Source organism: Pituophis catenifer, unplaced genomic scaffold (assembly GCF_029215685.1).
Source record: "Pituophis catenifer annectens isolate HBS135680 unplaced genomic scaffold, rPitCat1.0.hap2 SCAF_7, whole genome shotgun sequence".
NCBI lineage: Eukaryota > Metazoa > Chordata > Lepidosauria > Squamata > Colubridae > Pituophis > Pituophis catenifer.
In genome coordinates, this window is record NW_027256887.1 from 6,672,503 (window position 1) to 6,692,124 (window position 19,622).

At 45.0% G+C, this 19,622-nt stretch overlaps 2 protein-coding genes across 2 annotated transcripts in view; one reads left to right on the forward strand and one right to left on the reverse strand.

Annotated features, from left to right (window-relative positions):
• Positions 1-19,622, forward strand: part of FBXL13 (F-box and leucine rich repeat protein 13) — an 87,648-nt gene that overhangs the window by 30,269 nt on the left and 37,757 nt on the right. Inside the window, exon 9 of the mRNA XM_070947377.1 lies at positions 4,351-4,486. Coding sequence (XP_070803478.1) covers positions 4,351-4,486 — 136 coding nt within the window. The remainder of the gene's footprint in view (positions 1-4,350; positions 4,487-19,622) is intronic.
• Positions 12,708-19,195, reverse strand: LRRC17 (leucine rich repeat containing 17). The gene is made up of 3 exons (XM_070947378.1): positions 18,439-19,195; positions 15,684-15,839; positions 12,708-13,124 (listed from the first exon to the last, which is right to left on the reverse strand). Exons 1-3 carry the CDS (start codon positions 19,193-19,195, stop codon positions 12,754-12,756), a joined length of 1,284 nt encoding a protein of 427 aa, XP_070803479.1. The 3' UTR covers positions 12,708-12,753.

Genomic DNA, 19,622 nt, shown 5'->3' on the forward strand with positions numbered 1-19,622 from the left:
ATGAACACATCGTCCTAAACACGTAGTGTGGGTTGTCCTCTGCTTACAACCAGAATTGGAATTGGAACGTCCGTTGCTAAGTGAGGTAGTTGTTGAGTAAGCCGCACTCGATTTTATGCAGATCTCTCCTGCTGTGGTTGTTCAGCGAATCACGCTGGTTACTAAGCAAATATGGCTCTCCCCCCCTGCCCCCCCTTGATTTTGTTTGTTTGAAGCTGGGAGGGTCACTAATGGTGAACACGGATGCTGCATCTATCATAAATACATGCCAATAACCAAGTAGTCATATTTTAATCATATGACCACCGGGGGGGAGGGGCTGTGACGTTTGTAAATGTGAAATTTCATCATAAATACACGCATTAGTCTGAAAATTGTTTTTTTTTTCCCCCAAATTATGGTTTACTACCCTTGTATTGGGCCCACGATTGCTAAATGAGGAGCGTCTGTTATTTAAGAAGTAATTAACGAACCGACCAGTTCGTTCTCACAGGGAGGGACTACTCAGGGTACCGTCAGTCAAATTATGTCGACTGGCGACTCCCAGGGGGAGGGCCTTCTCTGTGGGGGCTCCAACCCTTTGGAATTATTTTATTTATTTATTTATTTATTGCGATTTATATGCCGCCTTTCTCCCTAGGGACTCAAGGCGGCTTACACAATGACAACTTCAATACAAATCACAATACAATACCAAATTAAAATCAGTAACCCAATTAAAAACGATTTAAAATTATACCAGTGTACCCCCAACCGGATCAGTTTAATTGGCGGAAGAGCCACGTCTTCAGCTCGCGACGGAAGGAAAGAAGGTCGGGGGCTGTCCTGAGCTCAGTGGGCAATCCATTCCAGAGGGTCGGGGCTCCCACAGAGAACGCCCTCCCCCTGGGGGTCGTCAGCCGACATTGTTTGGCCGACGGCACCCTGAGGAGGCCGACTCTGTGAGAGCGCACAGGACGATGGGAGAACGGCTGGAGATGGTCCTGCAAGTACCCCGGGCCTAAGCCATGAAGGGCTTTATAGGTGAGCACCAGCACCTTGAAATGTATCCGGAGTGCCACCGGTAGCCAGTGCAGCTCACGCAGGAGAGGTGTTACATGGGAGTATCTAGACGCCCCCGTAACTACCCGCGCGGCTGCATTTTGGACTAGCTGAAGCCTCCGGACACATCCCAAGGGCAGCCCCATGTAGAGGGTGTTACAGTAGTCCAACCTAGAGGTAACAAGGGCGTGAGTGACCGTGGCGAGGGCATCCCGGTCTAGGAACGGGCGCAACTGGCGCACAAGACGGACCTGTGCGAAGGCCCCCCTGGTTACGGCCGTCAGATGGTCATCTAAAGACAGCCGAGAGTCCAGGAGGACACCCAAGTTGCGGACCCTGTCGGAGGGAGCAAGGGTTTCACCTCCGATCATTAAGGATGGAACCTCCAGATCCCGGGATGCCGGCATCCACAGCCACTCAGTCTTGGAAGGGTTGAGTCTAAGCCTGTTCCTCCCCATCCAAACCCGCACCGCTTCCAGGCAGTGGGACATCACGGAAAGGGCATCCCTAGGGTGGTCAGGGGTGGAGATGTAAAGCTGGGTATCATCAGCATATTGATGATACCTCACCCCAAAACCACGGATGATCTCACCCAGTGGTTTCATATAGATATTAAAGAGCAGAGGGGAGAGAACCGATCCCTGAGGCACCCCACAAGTGAGAGGCCTCTGGGAGGATCCCTGACCCCCCGCCCAAACAGACTGTAGACGGCCCGAGAGATAGGAGGAGAACCACTGTAAAACAGTGCCTCCTAACCCTATCCCCCTGAGCTGCTGCAGCAGGATACCATGGTCGATGGTATCGAATGCCGCTGAGAGGTCAAGAAGGACCAGGATGGAGGAGCAACCCCCATCCCTGGCCCGCCAGAGATCATTTACTAGGGCGACCAATGCCGTTTCCGTGCTGTGGCCACGCCTGAAACCAGATTGGTAAGGATCCAGGTAGTCAGTTTCCTCCAGGAATTGAGGAAATTGCTGTGCCACCACGGACTCAACAACCTTAGCTAAAAAGCGAAGGTTGGAGACTGGACGGTAGTTGTTAAGTACGTCAGGATCCAGGTTAGGCTTCTTAAGGAGGGGTCGAACCACCGCCTCTTTAAGCGCAGTGGGAAAGACCCCTTCCTTTAGTGAAGCGTTGACAATAGCCTGGATCCAGTCTCCAGTCACCTCCCGGGCTGCCGAAACAAGCCAGGAGGGACAAGGGTCCAGTAAACATGTGGAAGACCCCAACCTACCCATAATCCTGTCCACGTCATCCAATGAAACAGGCTCAAACTCAACCCAGATGACTCCACCGAGACTAGGCCCTGTCACCTCAACGGACTCTGTCCAGTCGGAGTCCAACCCGGTCCGAATCTGAGTGATTTTATCTTGCAGAAACTGTGCAAAATCCTCAGCACGGCCCTGTAAGGGGTCCTCCCTCACTCCCTGATTAAGGAGGGAGCGGGTCACTCTAAACAGGGCTGCTGGGCGATTTTCTGCAGATGCAATGAGAGTGGCGAAATAGTTACGTTTCGCCACTTCCATCGCCACAAGATAAGACCTAATATGGGTTCTTAGTTGTGTTCGGTCGGACTCGGATCGGGAGGATCTCCAACCACCCTCCAGGCGTCTTTTCCGACGCTTCATTTCCCTGAGCTCCACGGTAAACCAAGGAGCCGCCCGGGATCTGCGTCGGATCAGAGGCCGCAAAGGCGCGATTCGATCCAAGGCCCCCACCGCAGCCTGTTCCCAGGCCGCGACAAGGGACTCAGGTGAATCGTGGGCTAAGGAGGCGGGAAATGACCCAAGCTCCATCAGGAAACTTTCGGGTTCCATCAGGCGCCTGGGGCGGAACCATCTTACTGGTTCCACACCCCTGCGACGGGGGGTGGCGGAGGAAAAGTCGAGTCTAAGGAGGGAATGATCGGTCCATGACAGAGGGTCAATAGATAGAGTCCCCTCCCCACGATCATTTATCCACTGTCCAGAGAGAAAAATAAGGTCGAGTGTGTGTCCTCCAATATGAGTTGGGCCCTGTACAATCTGAGTCAGGTCCATGGCCGTCATGGAGGTCATGAACTCCCGCACCAACTCAGATGACTCACCGGCCGATGGCAGATTGAAATCTCCCACAACCAAAAGGTTGGGGAGTTCCACCGTCAATTCGGCTAAGACATCTAGTAGTGCGGGCAGGGCTGAGGCCACGCAGCTGGGGGAGAGGTACATGATCAACAGCCCAGACTGAACTCCAGGGTCCCATCTCAAAAGGAGGGATTCACACCCGCCAACCTGAGGAACAGTGACCTCCCTAGGCCTAAGACTTTCCTTAATAACTACCGCCACTCCTCCGCCCCTCCCCTGGAGTCGTGGCTGGTGTAGTATCCGGAAACCTGGGGGACACAAATCCACGAGAGGGACACCGCCCTCCGGCCCCAGCCAGGTCTCAGTGATACAAGCCAGGTCCGCGTCCTCCTCGTCTATAAGATCTCGGACGAGGAGTGTCTTGTTCACCACGGACCTGGCATTTAAGTACACCAGTCGGAGTCCAGGGCTCCGCACTCTGTCGCCGTCGGGGGAGCAGGATGAGCTGAGGGGGCAGGAGGGCACCACCGCTTGAACGAAGCGGCGGCGCCCTCCTAGCCCCCCCCTCTCCCGACCTCTGCGTCTCCCAACTGTCACAAGGATTGGAAGACCCTCTCTCCGCTGAGCCTCTTTGTTCCCTCCTCCTCCCTCCCTCCCCCCACAACCATCCGACAGGCCCAATTGCTGAACCGTAGGAGCCGCCCCCGGCTCAACCCTTACCACCCGCCTCCCGGGTCCCCTTAAAATTTGATTAAAAACATTAATTAAAAAACCCCTCAAACCACGCTTAGAAGCATGCTTAGAATGAACTGCCCCCGGAGATACGGAATATCCCTGATCTCCGTGCTTTCCGCCGTGCCCTCAAGACCCTGATGTTCCAACAGGCGGGGCTAAACATACGAACATGTGAATGATTTTTTAAATGTGATCTAATTCTGGGTTTTATTTGATTGACCAAACTAAGTAATAATTTTAATTAGCAATTTTATGATGTTTGTGTGCGCCTTGAGTCCTACGGGAGAAAGGCGGTATAGAAATATAATAAATAAATAAATAAATAAATAAATAAATAAATAAATAAATAAATAAATAAATAAATAAATAAATAAATAAATAAATTCCAATCGGTTGTCCTCCTAGGATGTTTTTTCTCGTAACCTTCTTAACGTTAAGGACCGTGTAGTAGGTGACATGTTGTAGTCTTTCTGTAATTTCTACACAGTGTTATTTTATTTTATTTTTTAAGATTGATTTTTCTGAAGTGAAGGAGGTCATAAACGATCGTGTGGCACAGCGCATTTTGCAGAAGTGGCACACGAATGTGGTACAGTTGAGCCTCCATGGGTGTGCTACGTTACACTGGCTTACTTTTAAAGGTATAGGTGAGTATTTCATTTTTCCTTCCTTCCATCCATCCTTCCTTCCTTCCTCCCTCCGTCCCTCCCTCCTTCCTCTTTTTATATTCCTTTCTTTTCCTTTTTCCTTTTTTCTTCCTTCCTTCCTTCCCTCCCTCCATCCTTCCCTCCTTCCTTCCTTCTTCTTTTTATATTCCTTCCTTTTCCTTTTTCCCTTCCTTCCCCTTTTCATAATCTTTCCTTTTCCTTCCTTCTTTCCTTCCTCTTTTCATATTCCTTTTCCTTTTTTCCTTTTTTCCTTCCTTCCTTCCTCTTTTCATATTCCTTTCTTTTCCTTTTCCTTGATTCCTTCCTTCCTTCCTCATATTCCTTTCTTTTCCTTTTTCCTTTTTTCCTTCCTCCCTTCCTTCCTTCCCTCCCTCCTTCCTTCTCTCCTTCCTTCCTTCCTCTTTTTATATTCCTTCTTTTTCCTTTTTCCTTTCCTTCCTCTTTTCATAATCTTTCCTTTTCCTTCCTTGTTTCCTTCCTCTTTTCATATTCCTTTCTTTTCTTTTTGCTTGCTTGTTTGCTTCCTTCCCCTTTTCATATTTATTATTCCTTTTTTCCTTTTCCTTCCTCCCTCCCTCCCTTCCTCCCTCCCTTTGTTCCTTCCTCTTTTCATATTCCTCTTTTCCTTTTCTTTCCTTCCTTCCTTCCTCCCTTCCTCTCTCCCTCCCTCCCTCCCTCCCTCCCTCCTATCATTAAGGAACAGACAAATGACTTATATAACCATATGAAGTAACTTGTTTTGAGTTTGCAAATGAAACAAATAAATGCTGAATTTCTAAGGACTGGAGAAACCAGATTGGTTGCAGACACCCAATTCTGGCTGATACAATTAGAACAGAGGGGAATAACCTGCTACCTCTGAGTCCCTTTTCCGTAGCCCCCAAGTGCTGAAGGAATAGTTCATTTTATGATGGGAAGCAGATGAAAGCTTTGTTATAAATCCTAAAATACGCATATTTTTCTTTCAAAAACAACAACAACAAAGGACTCAGTCATTTCTCCAACAAAGCCCCTGTCTACGTTTGCTCTGTTCCCAGTCTCTGGGCATTCCTTGGCTCTCCTAAAGGTTAAGAGTGATCTTTGGCCACTAAATTCCTCACAAGCTGTCAGCCAGAAGAACATGCTGTAACCGTAAGTTCTCCTTTGCTACAGTTCTTACAGAACACAGAATAACAGAGTTGGAAGGGACCTTGGAGGTCTTTTAGTCCAACCTCCTGCTTAGGCAGGAAACCCTACACCACTTCAGACAAATGGTTATCCAACCTCTTCTTAAAAACTTCCAGTGTTGGGGCATTCACAACTTCTGGAGGCAAGTTGTTCCACTTATTAATTGTTCTAATTGTCAGGAAATTTCTCCTTTAGTTCTAGGTTGCTTCTCTCCTTGATTAGTTTCCACCCATTGCTTCTTGTCCTGCCCTCAGGTGCTTTGGAGAATAGCTTGACTCCCTCTTCTTTGTGGCAGCCCATGAGATATTGGAAGACTGCTATCATGTCTCCCCTAGTCCTTCTCTTCATTAAACTAGACATACCCAGTTCCTGCAACCATTCGTTTGTTTTAGCCTCCAGTCCCCCAATCATCTTTGTTGCTCTTCTCTTGCACTCTTTCCAGAGTCTTAACATCTCCTTTATATTGTGGCGACCAAAACGAATGCCTTGCTTGTAGCCTCACTACAACTTTTGCTTGATCTTTGGCCCTGTGTTGCTTCTTTTCAATCCCTGGGCTGATCTTCACCGTTCTTTTCAAAAGACCACTGGTGGTCCGCAAGAAAATTTTGGTGGTCCACAGAAAAAATATTTGCATTTTTTATATTGCACTAAATCAGGGGTCCTCAAACTACGGCCCCTGGGCAGATACATGCAATGAATGTTTGTGTTGCTGCAGAGAGTCTCCCCCTTCGGGGTCTTTTTGTGTGGGTCAGAGGGGGGAAGAAATTCTAACTCGGGGTCTGCTTCAGCCTCCTGGTGAGGGGCTTTGGGCGAAGGCTGGAGGAAAGTGCCGCTGGTGGCAAAGAGCCGGAGGGCCTTGTTCTAGTGGGACTGCATCATGGCCTGGAACTGGCTGACCATCTCAGCCCGCTGAGCCTCCAGGCGCCGGTACCTGGCCATGCACTCCCGCAGGTCTTCCCTCTGCTTGGAAAGCCTATGCTCCTAGTCCTCAGTGAGGTGCTTCTGCTGAGCCTCCTTCTCGGCCAGATCCAATTTGAACTGAGCCAACTGTTTTGCCAACTCTTTCTCCTAGTGGCTGCTTAGCTCCAACGACTGCTTCCTGTTGGGGTCCTAAGGAGCCCGGGCGGGCAGGTGAGGAGTGGCTGGGAGGGGAAAGGGCAAGTAGAGGCCGGCGAGGCGCCCCTCGACATGAGTGACATCGATTTGGCCCCGCCCACCCAATCACACGACCACTTAGCCACGCCCGCCCACTCAGTCATTAGGCAGATCATATTAGTGGTCCGCGGGATTTAAAATTATTTTATTTTATTTTATTTTTATTTATTTTTATATGCCGCCCTTCTCCGGAGACTCAGGGCGGCTTACAGTGCATTAAGCAATAGCCTTCATACTTTTGTATATTTTATACAAAGTCAGCTTATTGCCCCCACAACCGGGTCCTCATTTTACCTACCTTAGAAAGGATGGAAGGCTGAGTCGACCTTGAGCCTGGTGAGAATTGAACTCGCAGTAATTGCAGGCAGCTGGATGTTAAATGCTGCCTTAGTAGGAGGCATTAGCCTCCTACGCCACTCAGGCCACTAAATTATGAATTTAGTGATCCCTGAGGTCCGAAAGGTTGGGGACTCTTGATCTAAATCATGCACTCCCCGAATCTCTTCTTCCAAGCATGACGGAAGAAGTTGCTTCCTGACTTTGCGTGCAAAGATGGAGGCGTCGTTACACAATCAGCAGGAAATCAAGCTGGGTTTATAACGGTGCTAAATCCAGTAACTGGGAATCATCAGCCCCTCTCTTCTACCTGTGGTCTGCGTGTTACAATTCCCTAGCGAGCCATGCCCAAGACTCCTGACGAACCTCTGGCGTTTGGGAGGCATTGCACGACAAACACACCTGGTGGGGAAGATAGTTATGTCAACATCAGCTCTTGTACACTGTAGGCTTTATTATTAAGTCTCCTGAGGATCTGCGATTAAGTGGGTCAATCTGATTGTGTTGGAACAAATCTCACATTACTCACAGATTTTGCATGAATTGGAGGGGGAAAACAAAATTGGCTGGTTTTTGAGAATGCAGCCTAGCCAATTTGTAAAATCTGGATTGCTGCGTCTATGGTAGCTCTGGTGTTCATGTGAAAAGATTTCACGTTGCATGAAGCAATGAAGCTTTATATGAGTTTGCCGAGGTACAGTGGTGGGATTCAGATAATTTAACAACCGGTTCTCTGCCCTAATGACCGGCTGGGTGGGCGTGGCCAGTGGGTGTGACAGGCAGCACTCGTCCGCCTGCATCCCCCCTGGGAGCAAAAACGGGCCGTGGGGGGGGCACTGCACCCCCCCGTCACATTTTGGGCCTAGTAGGCCTCCCTGCAGCCTCCTGGGAGCAAAAACCGGCCGCTGGGAGGGGGGCGCACTGCACCCCCCCCGTGCCCCGTTTTGGGCCTAGTAGGCCTCCCTGTACTTACCTGGGAGCAAGAACGGGCCATGGGGGGGGGTCACCGCACCCCCCATGCCCTGTTTTGGGCCTAGTAGGCCTCCCTGCTGGGAGCCAAAACGGGGCACGTGGGGACTCCTGGAAGGGATTGGGAGGGGAGGGGCCAGCCAGCAATTTAACAACCGCTTCACCCGAACCGGCTGAATCCCACCACTGGTAGAGGAGGTCCACCTGTGTGCCTAGGGAGAGACAAGGAATATTTGTAGCTCAGGGATGAACAGTGAGGTCCTTGGTTGCTCTCCGAGCTTGGTTGTTTTCTTGCAGACGTTTCATTACCAAACTAGGTAACATCATCAGATTCTAGAAGTGATGATGTTACATAGTTTGGTAATGAAACATCTTCAAGAAAGCAAGCAGCAGAGAGTACCAAGGACTCCTCAGAAGTCCTAAGAAGTGGAGCTAGGCATTTCTTGTGACAGGGAAGGTCATAAAAGGGGGAAAAACTCACTTAACAAATACCTCGGTTAGCAACAGAAATGTTGAGCTCAATTGTGGTCTTAAATCAAGGACTATCTGCACATTAGTTTAATTGGGCCTTCATATGTGGTTCTATTTTATTCTGTTCTGTTCTGTTCTGTTCCGTTCCGTTCCATTCCATATTTTCTATTCTATTCTATTCTATTCTATTCTATTCTATTCTATTCTATTCTATTCTATTCTATTCTATTCTATTCTATTCTATTCCATATTTTCTATTCTGTTCTGTTCTGTTCTGTTCTGTTCTGTTCTGTTCCGTTCCGTTCCGTTCCATTCCATATTTTCTATTCTATTCTATTCTATTCTATTCTATTCTATTCTATTCTATTCTATTCTATTCTATTCTACTCTACTCTACTCTACTCTACTCTACTCTACTCTACTCCACTCCACTCCACTCCATATTTTCTATTCTATTCTATTCTATTCTATTCTATTCTATTCTATTCTATTCTATTCTATTCTATTCTATTCTATTCTATTCTACAGTAGAATCCATTGATATTTCAGAATGCCAAATACTTTCCCCCTGTGATAGTCTCTTTTGCTGTTATATTCTTCTTCTTCCTTTTGTAACTTTTTTTCCTATTTGCTGTCGAAATTCCCCCCTCTGTTTTATGTTTATTTTTATACGAAGTCTGTCTTAAATTTAAATGAACTTTGCATTTCCATTTACTATTACTATGCATTTTAGAAATCTGTTTCTAACAAAGCAAGTATCCTGTTGCTTTTTGGGCCTTCCTTCCTAAAGAGCATCTGTATTTATATTCCCATTTCTCCTATCCCCATTTATGGACAACTAGCTGGAGTTTGGACCAGTTTGCTTTTCAACAACCCAGTTCTTCATTTGCAACTGAAATAATTCTTTTTTTAATTTATTTTTATTTGTCTGACTTAGTTTGTCAACGGTAGAAAAGAATTCTTCAAATCACTTACTACAGGGATCAGGGGTGAAATGTAAAATTTTTTACTACCGGTTCTGTGGGCATGGCTTGGTGGTGCGGGTTTAATGTGACTGGGTGGGCGTGGCCAACTTTTTTTTTTTTTTAACTTTTCAAAGCATTTTTTCTAATGCTTTGAAAAGCCTCTGCCAATCAGGCAACTCAGCTGGGATCGTCAGAGAGGCTTTTTAAAAAAATGCCTCTCTGCCGATCAGGCAACTCAGCTGGGATCGTCAGAGATTTTTCAAAGCATTTTTTTTACCACCTCTTCGGCCAAGAGGTTGCAGAAAAAAATGCTTTGAAAAGCCTCTGATGATCCCAGCTGAGCCGCGCAATCGTCAGAGGCTTTTTTTTTTTTTTACTTTTAAAAGCATTTTTTCATCGGAAGAGGTTGTAGAAAAAATGCTTTTAAAAGTAAAAAAAAAAAGCCTCTGATGATCGTGCGGCTCAGCTGGGCATGTGGGGGGGGGGGCGCGCAGGGATTTTTGCTACCAGTTCTCCGAACCACCCGCCTCCATCACTACTGGATCGGGTGATCCGGTCCAAACCGGGAGCATTTCATCCCTGACAGGGAGGAAAATCATATGTCTTGTGGCTGTTCTCATAATTATTTGTACCTTTATATGTTTTGCTCCGTTTTGTTTATAATAAACAGAACGGCTAAAGACCGATACAGATAACCCTTACCAACTATTAATTTAGTGACCGTTTGAAGTTACAACGGCACCGGAAAAAGTGACCTATGACCATTTTTCATACTTATGACCGTTGCAGCATCCTCGAGGTCACATGATCAAAACTCAGATGCTTGGCAACTGTAGGTATTTATCGATGTTCAGTAGGACTGTAAAATGGAGTGGTGCGGTGGCCTAGAGGTGGAGCTCTCACCTCACAATCAGGAGGCTGTGAATTCGATCCTAGGAAGAGGCAGATATTTCTCTCTCTGGGCACAATGAGAATATATCTACTGCACAAAACCTCCGCATTGGTGACAGGAAAGGCATCCGGCCATTAAACATTCAGCTCCATTCAGTTTCCCAGACACAAGGGATTATGGGATCGTTAAAAGAAGATGATGAATAGGACTGTAAAATGCACAGCCATTTTTTTTTAAAAAAATTAATGGGCTTCTATTTTCTCTCAGGTGAATTAATATTTGCCTATGCTAACTCTGGCCTTTTTGATAACTCTTCTGCTTAAAAGTAAAGACATTCAAATAATTTCTAATTTCCTAATGCAGAAAATTCGAGGAACTTCAGAAGAGAGAAAAAGTGTATGTTGAATTTGACTAGAAAAATGTGACTGGATCCTGCGGTAATCTCCCTCCCTTTGGGACTAAACAAAATGCTGAAATTCAACACAATCTCCTTCCTAGCATTTTTGCATAGATTTTATGCATTTTGGCCAGTGGTGGGTTCTAACCGGCTTTACTACTGGTTCTCTTTGTGCGCGATTTCCTCTTCAGTCGCGTGCTTTGCGTGCGATCGCCGCACGCATGCTTGCTTCAGTCGCATCCGCTCCAAACTTGCGCTTTGCGCAAGCGTGTTGCGGATCTGCCCAGCTGAGGTGCGGCAATCCACTCTGCCACACCTCTCAGCTGGGCGAAAAAAGAAGAAATATAAGGTTGGAATAATGCGGGGGCGGACAGGAGGGCCCAGCTCCCGAAGAAAGAGAACCGGTTCGGTGATGTAATAGCGTCACCGCTACCGGCTCGGCCGAACCGGGCCAAACCAGGAGCAACGCGACTGATTTTGGCAGGGTTGTGTATCCTTTGGGTGGCTAAGCACGACCGAAGTACAGATAGTCCTCGACTTATGACCATAATTGAGCCCAGAATTGATGTTGCCAAGTGAGAAATTTGTTAAGTGAATTTTGCCTCATTTTGCGATTTTTCTTGCTACGGTTGTTAAATGAATCTGAATTCCCCATTGACTATGCTGGTCAGAAGGTCACAAAAGATGATCACATGACCCCGGGACACTCCAACCGTCATAACTATGAACCAGTTGTCAAGTATCTAAATGTAAATCATGTGACCATGGGGATGCCGCAAACGGTCATAAGTGTGAAAAACGGTCATAAGTCAGCCAACAACTTGGGTCCTCATTCTACCGACCTCAGAAGGATGGAGGGCTGAGTCTACTTTGAGCTGGTGAGAATTGAACTGCTGGCAGTGGGCAGAGTTAGCCTGCAATACTGCATTCTAACCACCGAGCACCACGTTGTAACTTTGAACGGTCACTAAACGAACTGTTGTAAGTCGAGGACTACCTGTACTGTGTAAACATACATTATTATATTGGAAAGGCTGCACATTTTCCACAGACATGTTCTAAACTAGGCTTCCCCAAACCATGAAGCAGACTCCTTGTCCTGACAAAAAACCCTTTTTATTAAGTTACTGTGAATTCTTCTCATTCACATCCAGCAAAGCCTTTCAAGGGTGAATTTACACTAACAGACCTTATCTGGCTTGGAGAGCTTCCAGGCCGATATCTTCAAAACTTGGCCAGGAGTCCCAGAGAGTCACAAACCAATTAAACGAACTAATTGTCTCCTGCAAACTCCCCTCCCCTTTCGCTCCTCTTTTATTCCCTCTGGGAGGGGCCATTCATCGTCCACCTGTGGCCTTACTCCCAAGTCGACCCTTGTTCTTTAGCTGTTCCCTTCGTCTGGCAACTCTGTGCACACTGGGAACAGGCTCCAGCTGTTTGTCTGCCTCACTGGTATCTGACTCCGAAGGCAGCTGATAACTGGCATATGGCCCTGGCCCCATCTCTGCCTCCGATGCAGAGCCGTCATCAGAGCCTTCCCCAGACTCCAGGACTGGCCCATGTTCCTCCCCAACCTCCTCACTGTCCGAATCTGCTGCCAGCTCTGCTGGTCGCTGGCGGGCCACAACAAGAGGTTTATGTTTTCACCAGAAGCAATTTAGCTCCTTCCTCCTACAGACGATTACCAAACAGGGCAAAAACGACTCCAAACCAATTAAAAATAGCACGTTTATAAAGAACAATGCAATGAATGCCGTCTCGTGATTAGTACTCAAAAATAGTTTAGCAGATAGTCCGTCATGAACAAACACCACAACGACAGTATCAAAATATATAAATGATCCTTCCTCTTATATAAAAAATACCAAAGGTTTGGATTATACTAGTGGGCCAATTAATCTATTATTCTGACAATGACCGAATGTTTTGGAGTAGGTTCTTCCGTTTCGTTATCCTCAAATACGTCTGGATAAATCTGTAGCCTGTCTTTGGGACATTCCTCAAAATAACTTCTGACGTACTTTCTAACCGACCATCCTTTATATTCTTCAGGTTTTCGGCATTCTAGGCCGTTATAATGAACATTGTAGTGGTGCTTCAGCCAGTAGAAAAGATAATGGATGTTATAGTCGCATCTCCAAGGGTTTTCTTTAAGCCGCAGTATTTTCAAAAAGTACAAATGTTCTAGAACGCCATATTCAATATTTTGTAGGGAGTTGTTTGATAGATCTAGTTCTTCCAGATTGATGAGGCCTGCAAAAGCAGCTAGTCAAAAGAAATTAAAAAATAATAAGAATTAGAAATAACAAACGAACGACGTATCCGTTTGTAGCATTTGCGCACTGGTTGAAATTTCCTGGCAACCTATTCAGAGATTCGGTATTTTTGCGGCGATAAACCAACGTACAAATCATAACTGTTTAATTTCTCCCTTTGCTTAAATTAAAAACTGGGCAGTGTTTATGTCTTGTGTCTTTAGAATGAGACGCTGTGTGGTTAACATTTTGATTTTCGCGAAAGAAGCAGAAATGAAGCAATTGACAGAAACACAGACAGAGGCTGGGTATAAATCTGTGAGATTATTTCATATTGTGCATTGTGTTGTACTCGGTAGTGGGATTCAAATTCTGTCGCTACCAGTTCGCTTGCATGGCCGACGCTTCTGATCATGTGCAGAAGCTTCTGCGCCAGTGGTAGGTTGCCCCCGGTTTGCACCGGTTCTATAGAACCAGTAGTAAAACTGGTGGGAGGCTCTGCCCATCGACCCTGATGTCATCAAAATGCTTCTGCGCATGCGCAGAAACTTCTGTGGTTGCGCAGAAGAGTGTGCGCGAGCAAAGCAAGCATGCACGCACGGCCCCGTTGCGAACCGGTAGTAAAAGTAAGTAGAACCCACCCCTGTTCTGCGCATGCGCAGAGATGTCCGAGTGGGTAGGCGAAGCCTCCCGCCACCGCCACTACCGGTTTGCCCGATCCGGGGCGAACTGGTAGCAATCCACTACTGGTGATACTGCACTTTCTCTAATTTAGCTTAGTAGGTTGTGTGCATCCGGTCACTGTGAATTCTAAATCTTGTTTTAAACTATATATACCTAAATATCTGTGGATTAGTCAACAACCCACGATTTACAAGCCACAGCCGATACAGTCACTATAAGGTTTCGGTTAAAGAGCTATGACAAAACCCCCATGAGATATTCAAACATAGTACAGGATTATATGTTTCGCATTGACCTCCATGTTTTTCTAAGAAAGTCTGAAGAATGATTACAACCAAGTTTAGGTGAACAGTTTGGACTCAGTTGTGGTCATAAATTGAGGACTATCTATATAAGGGTAGTTTGCCAGAATGAAAAGGGAAATAAGAGCGCCTGGACTTGATTATATTCAAATATATTTTTCTTTCTTTTCTCATGCCGTCACCTCTCTTTTTTTATTCTTTCTGATGCCTTTCCTCTGCTTTGCATAACTTTGCTAATTTTGGTGGTTTGGTGGTTACTTATGTACCTAGATGTAATTATAATTGTTCTTTAGGCTAATTGGATGGAGAACACAGTACAGCTATATCTCTCACTAATTCCCTCCATGTTGTAGTGACTAAATGCCTGAAGAATTCTAAAGAGATCTTTTGGAATGAATCTAACATTTTTTAAATCTCCTTCTTTTGAAAAGTACCGTACTTTTCGTACTATAAAACACACCGGACCATAAGACACACATTAGCTTTAGATGAGGAAAACAAGAAAAAAAAGTCTGCCTCTACCTCACAGTATCCATCTGGCTAACTTCCTTGCAGCAAAAACAAACAGCCTGGTCAGCGTCAGCACGTTATCGCAGCCCCAGCACGTGGCTCGTCAGGGCTCCGGTCCGTTGTGCCCAATGGAGCCTTCGCTGCCGAACAGCTGATTGGTAATTGGATTTGCCTCCAGGAATACCGCCGATCAGCTGTTCTAGGCGGTGGGGATCACGGCTGCCACCTATCACAGCCGATCACCACTGTTCACCATTCACCGCTGCCTCCCATCACCACTGCCACTTGCCACAGCTTGCTTCTGCAGCCAATCGGTGGCAGTTTGTGGTGAACCGTGGCAGCGAACAGTGGTGGCAAACAGCGGCAGCGATCTCCGCCTCCTAGAACAGCTGATCAGCGATATTTCGGGAGAACAATCCAACCACTGATCAGCTGCTTGGCAGCAAAGGCTCCAGTGTTCCTCGGTGGCGGCAAATGGTGGCAGTGATGACAGGCAGCGGTGTTTGCCGCTGCACCAACTCCCCTCCCCTCCGCCGCAATATTTGCCCTGTAAGAGACACAGATATTTCCACCCACTTTTTTTGTGGGGAAAAAAGTGTGTCTTATAGTGTGAAAAATACAGTAAGTCTTCCATACAGCACAAAGTTGTCAGAATTGGAAAGAACACTGGAAATAGTGTGATAGGAAATATGACTCAAATCATATTTATAAGTATAAATATATATCTTGTTTATATTTACATCTCTGTCTAAAGCAATTTTAAGATGCACGGACCATCTCGGAATCCCCTCACTGGCAGCCCGCCTAAGGAATTCTGGGATTTGAAGTCCACATGTTTTAGTAGCCAAGTTTAAAAAACACTGATCTAAAGAGTTAATATAGATTTATTCCAAACCTTGTCTATTTCCAACAAGATATTTTACATATTGCTTGGATCAGTAAGAAAACAATTGTGTTTTTTTGTTTTTTTTTGAAAAAACATTTCATGAAGAAAATTTGCATCATTAAATTAAAGATGAAAGACAAGGCTGGGTTTAAATATTATGGTTCTTATCTTCATAAATTTTGCTCACCTGGATCTATGTGGACTAGTCCATTGCTACTGAGATTTAACATCTTCAGGTCATCAATATCTTCAAATTCCTTGGGTCGTAATATATTGATTTTGTTACTGGAAAGATCAAGTTTAACTGTGTCTGGAGATATATTGCTTGGGACTTTTCTTAAATCTTGAGAGGAAAAAAAAATCACAATTGCAGGGATTATAATAAAGATTATAATTACGTTATAAACTTAATGGCCCATATCCTGCATCCAGGTTTTTTTTCCCTTGTGCCATCACTCTGATGAACACCTACTGTATTTTTCAGAGTATAAGATGCATCTTTTTCCCCCCTAAAAGAGGCTGAAAATTTGGGTGCATCTTATACTCCGAATGTAGCTTTTTCGAAGCTTTTTTTCAGCGCTAACGAGGTGCTAACGAGTGAAACGATCTTCTCAGCTTTGCCTGCTTCCTTGACTCTTCGCTGTGCCCTAACTAGATGCTAGCGAGTGAAGTGATCTCCATGCTTTGCTCCAACTCTCAGCTTTTCTTTAGAAGCTTTTTTCAGCCCTAACTAGGTGCTAGCTGAGTGAAACGATCTCCATGCTTTGCTCCAACTCTCAGCTTTTCTTTAGAAGCTTGTTTTCAGCCCTAACTAGGCGCTAGCCGAGTGAAGCGATCTCCCCGTGCTTTGCCTGCTTTTCTCATTGCTGCTTCCTCTCAGCTGGGCCTTAGAAGCTGTTTTTTTATCCCCAAGCAGGGGATAAAAAATCAGCAAACTAATCTGCTGAAGCTGACCAAATTAAGGACCCTAGCCAGATGAATACCTGGTAGATAGATTTCCCCCCCCCCCCATTTCCCTCCCCAAAAACTAAGCTGCGTCTTATACTCTGGTGCGTCTTTTACTCTGAAAAATATGGTAATTCCCACAGCACTGTCTTAGGCCTAAGGATATTTACTCATGTAGTAGGGCTCTATTACTATTATCCTTCCAATCTTTGCTATTAACTTCTCCTATTGGTACCTTATGATTATATTGCTTCGTTGTTTGTATATCTACTTGACAGCTTCTGCACCAGAGACAAATTCCTTGTATGTCCAATCACACTTGGCCAATAAAGAATATTTTACATTCTGTATTCTATTAGGAAAGTTTTCCATATTGAATACCCACATCGATTTTCCCATGGCACTGTTGGGTCTTTTTATATTTCGAAATTGATACCCAATCGCAGTTCAGGTAGTCCTCAATTTACACTAGTTTGTTTAGTGCAGTGTTTCTCAATCTTGGAAGCTTGAAGATGGGTGGACTTCAACTCCCAGAATCTCCCAGCCAGCAGCACTGGCTGGGGGATTCTGGGAATTGAAGTCCACCCATCTTCAAGCTTCCAAGGTTGAGAAACATTGGTTTAATGACTGTTTGAAGTTACAACGGCCCTGGAAAAAAATAACTTACGACTGTTTTTCACACTTATGACCGTTGCAGCATCCCTATGCCCACGCAATCCAAATTCAGATATTTGAATTTTGCAACCAACTCATATTTATGACGGTTGCAGTGTCTCAGGGTCATGTGATCACTTTTTGTGACCTCCTGACCAGCGAAGTCATATGGAAGCAGGATTCATTTAACAACAGTGTTATTAACTTAACAGCTGCAGTGATTCACTTAACCGCTGTGGCAAGAATGGTCATAAAACGGGGCAAAACTCACTTAACTGTCTCGCTTAGCAACAGAAATTTTGGGCTCCATTGTCATCGTATGTTGAGGACTGCCTGTATATCCTTCTACAATTCTATTTATCGAAGCAATTTGACCAACCATCTACAGTAGCGGCCAAAATTGTGGAAACCTTTTGGGAAAAATGTATTTTCTAAAACTAGCTAATAACATCACTTTTTTTTTTTTACAGTAGTACCATAAAATTAATGGAAATATAATTTAATCAGGAATGTAATGCAAGAACTTTTATGAAGGATTTGCTATTAGAATAGCAGTTACAGTATAAGGAAGAAAAGTGAAACAGGTAGAAAAAACGAGTTATACAAAAATTATCATCGTAGAAAAAATGAGATATGAAAAAATGATCACTATGTCAGTTAATACCTAGTTGGGTAACCTTTATTGTGAATGACGGCCTTACAACGTCTTCCCATGGAGTGAACCAAGTCTTTTAGTTCCACAGCTGTTACAATGTGAAACCAAGATTGAATGATGGCTTCTATTAACTGGGTTTTATTGCTGGGTCGCTTCTGACTAACAAGTTTCTTTAGTCGGCTCCCTAGATTTTCAATTGGGTTAAAGTCTAGGCTATTCCCAGGCCATTCCAGCAGTGGAATAGGATTATCTTGAAACTCCAAAAAAAGAGTGGTGTTATTAGCCATCAAACCTCAAAAATACACTTTCCCCAAAAGGTTTCCACAATTTTAGCCACTACTGTATCTATTGTAAAAAACAACAACACTTAACAGATGAGCCTGACAATAAAAACTAGCTTTGAAACCTTCCAGCTAACACTTATCATCTGCTTTGATGTATTTATTGTTTAAATATTTATTTAAACATTGGAGCCTTGTTACTGGATGGGACAATGTTCAAAGTCTTCTTACACAACGAGAGTAATGTTGAAGCCCTAATAAGTAAGAAAAAGAAGAAGCTTGTTGGATGAGAAGTGAAACACCTTCAAAGAAAAACCAGAAAGTCCAGTGGCCTCTTGGAAAAAAAAAACACTTTTGGGACCCTAATAAGGAAATAAATAAATACCCTGCAATTGACATGTACCAACCTTTCCTCCTGCAATCCAGGGTTTTTAAAGGAAACACATACGTGTGACAACGCGAAAAGTCAAATTCAGGTCTAGCGATTTCGGGTTTGGGTGCTGGGGGTAAGTCCGCTTTGTCGCCACTGCAGAACTCTTCGACTTGTATCTCCTTGAGCTTTCGACCTTTCACTTCTTCTGGATAGTCGCACTTGGCGTAATTTGCCAAGTTCCTGTTTCTTGGAAGCTGCAGCGTCGTTATAAGCGATTCCATCTGACAGTTGCAGTGCCAGGGGTTGCCGTACAGGCGCAAGTAACTTAAGAGAGGCATGTAAATGAACACCTCCTCTGACAAAACCTTGAGTTTATTGTGTTGTAGTAACAGGGTAGTCAGCTTGTTCAAACCCCAGAAAGCTTGATCCTCGATTTTGGAGATATCGTTCTGTTGCAAATCGAGACTTTTCAGTTTTTGGAATTTGGAGAACATGTTGTTCTTCAGTTTACGGAATGCGTTTTGGGCCAAGAGCATGTGCTTTAAATCTTCCGGCCACTCGGGCAGGACAAATGTCAATTTCCTTTCTTGACAATCTAAATATTTCTCAAACAGGTAAGTGTAGATGTCGCATGGAGGGTTTGGGGAAAAGCGTTTCACTAGGCCGGATACTTTTCCTAAGCGGCTTGTTCTCCCATTGTTTGTTTTCTTCCTTGAATTCCCATTTCGTGCTTTCCTAAAATCAGCTGCTTGACTGAAGAAAAGTAGTATTATAATAGTAACCACTTGCATCCTGACATCCAGCTGGCCCCAATTGCTCTATACGACAGCTGGAACAGTGCAAGAGTCTTCCTTTGAAATCCGACTTCCGAGATTCTGTGTGAAGGAGGCACAAGCTGGGGTCTATGAAATTTTCTCTGTTAAGGGGGAAACAAAATGCAGAATATTATAAAGACGCTGAGGTCACGGTTGACAGGAGTGATCGAAACCAAAGTTATATAGCTATGACGTCCAGCACAATGGACGCAGGATCATGACTTTAAGGAGGAATTCTGGTCATCACGATACAAAAACAGGTGTTTAGAAAGTGTGCAGAGAAGAGTAACGAAGATAATAAGGAGTCTGGAGGCTAAATCGTATGAGGGAAATATGGTATGACTAGTCCAGTGATGGCTAACCTTTTTGTTGTCGCATGCCAAAAGCGCATGCCCGCACCCAT

Excerpts from the sequence above, each read along its gene's own strand:
- LRRC17 (XM_070947378.1), bottom strand. The coding sequence starts at position 19,195 with ATGCAAGTGGTTACTATTATAATACTACTTTTCTTCAGTCAAGCAGCT. Across the intron at positions 15,840-18,438 it reads CCTGGATTGCAGGAGGAAAG|ATTTAAGAAAAGTCCCAAGC; the intron begins GTTGGTACATGT and ends TTTCCTCTCAAG. Across the intron at positions 13,125-15,683 it reads ACTAGTCCACATAGATCCAG|CTGCTTTTGCAGGCCTCATC; the intron begins GTGAGCAAAATT and ends TCTTTTGACTAG.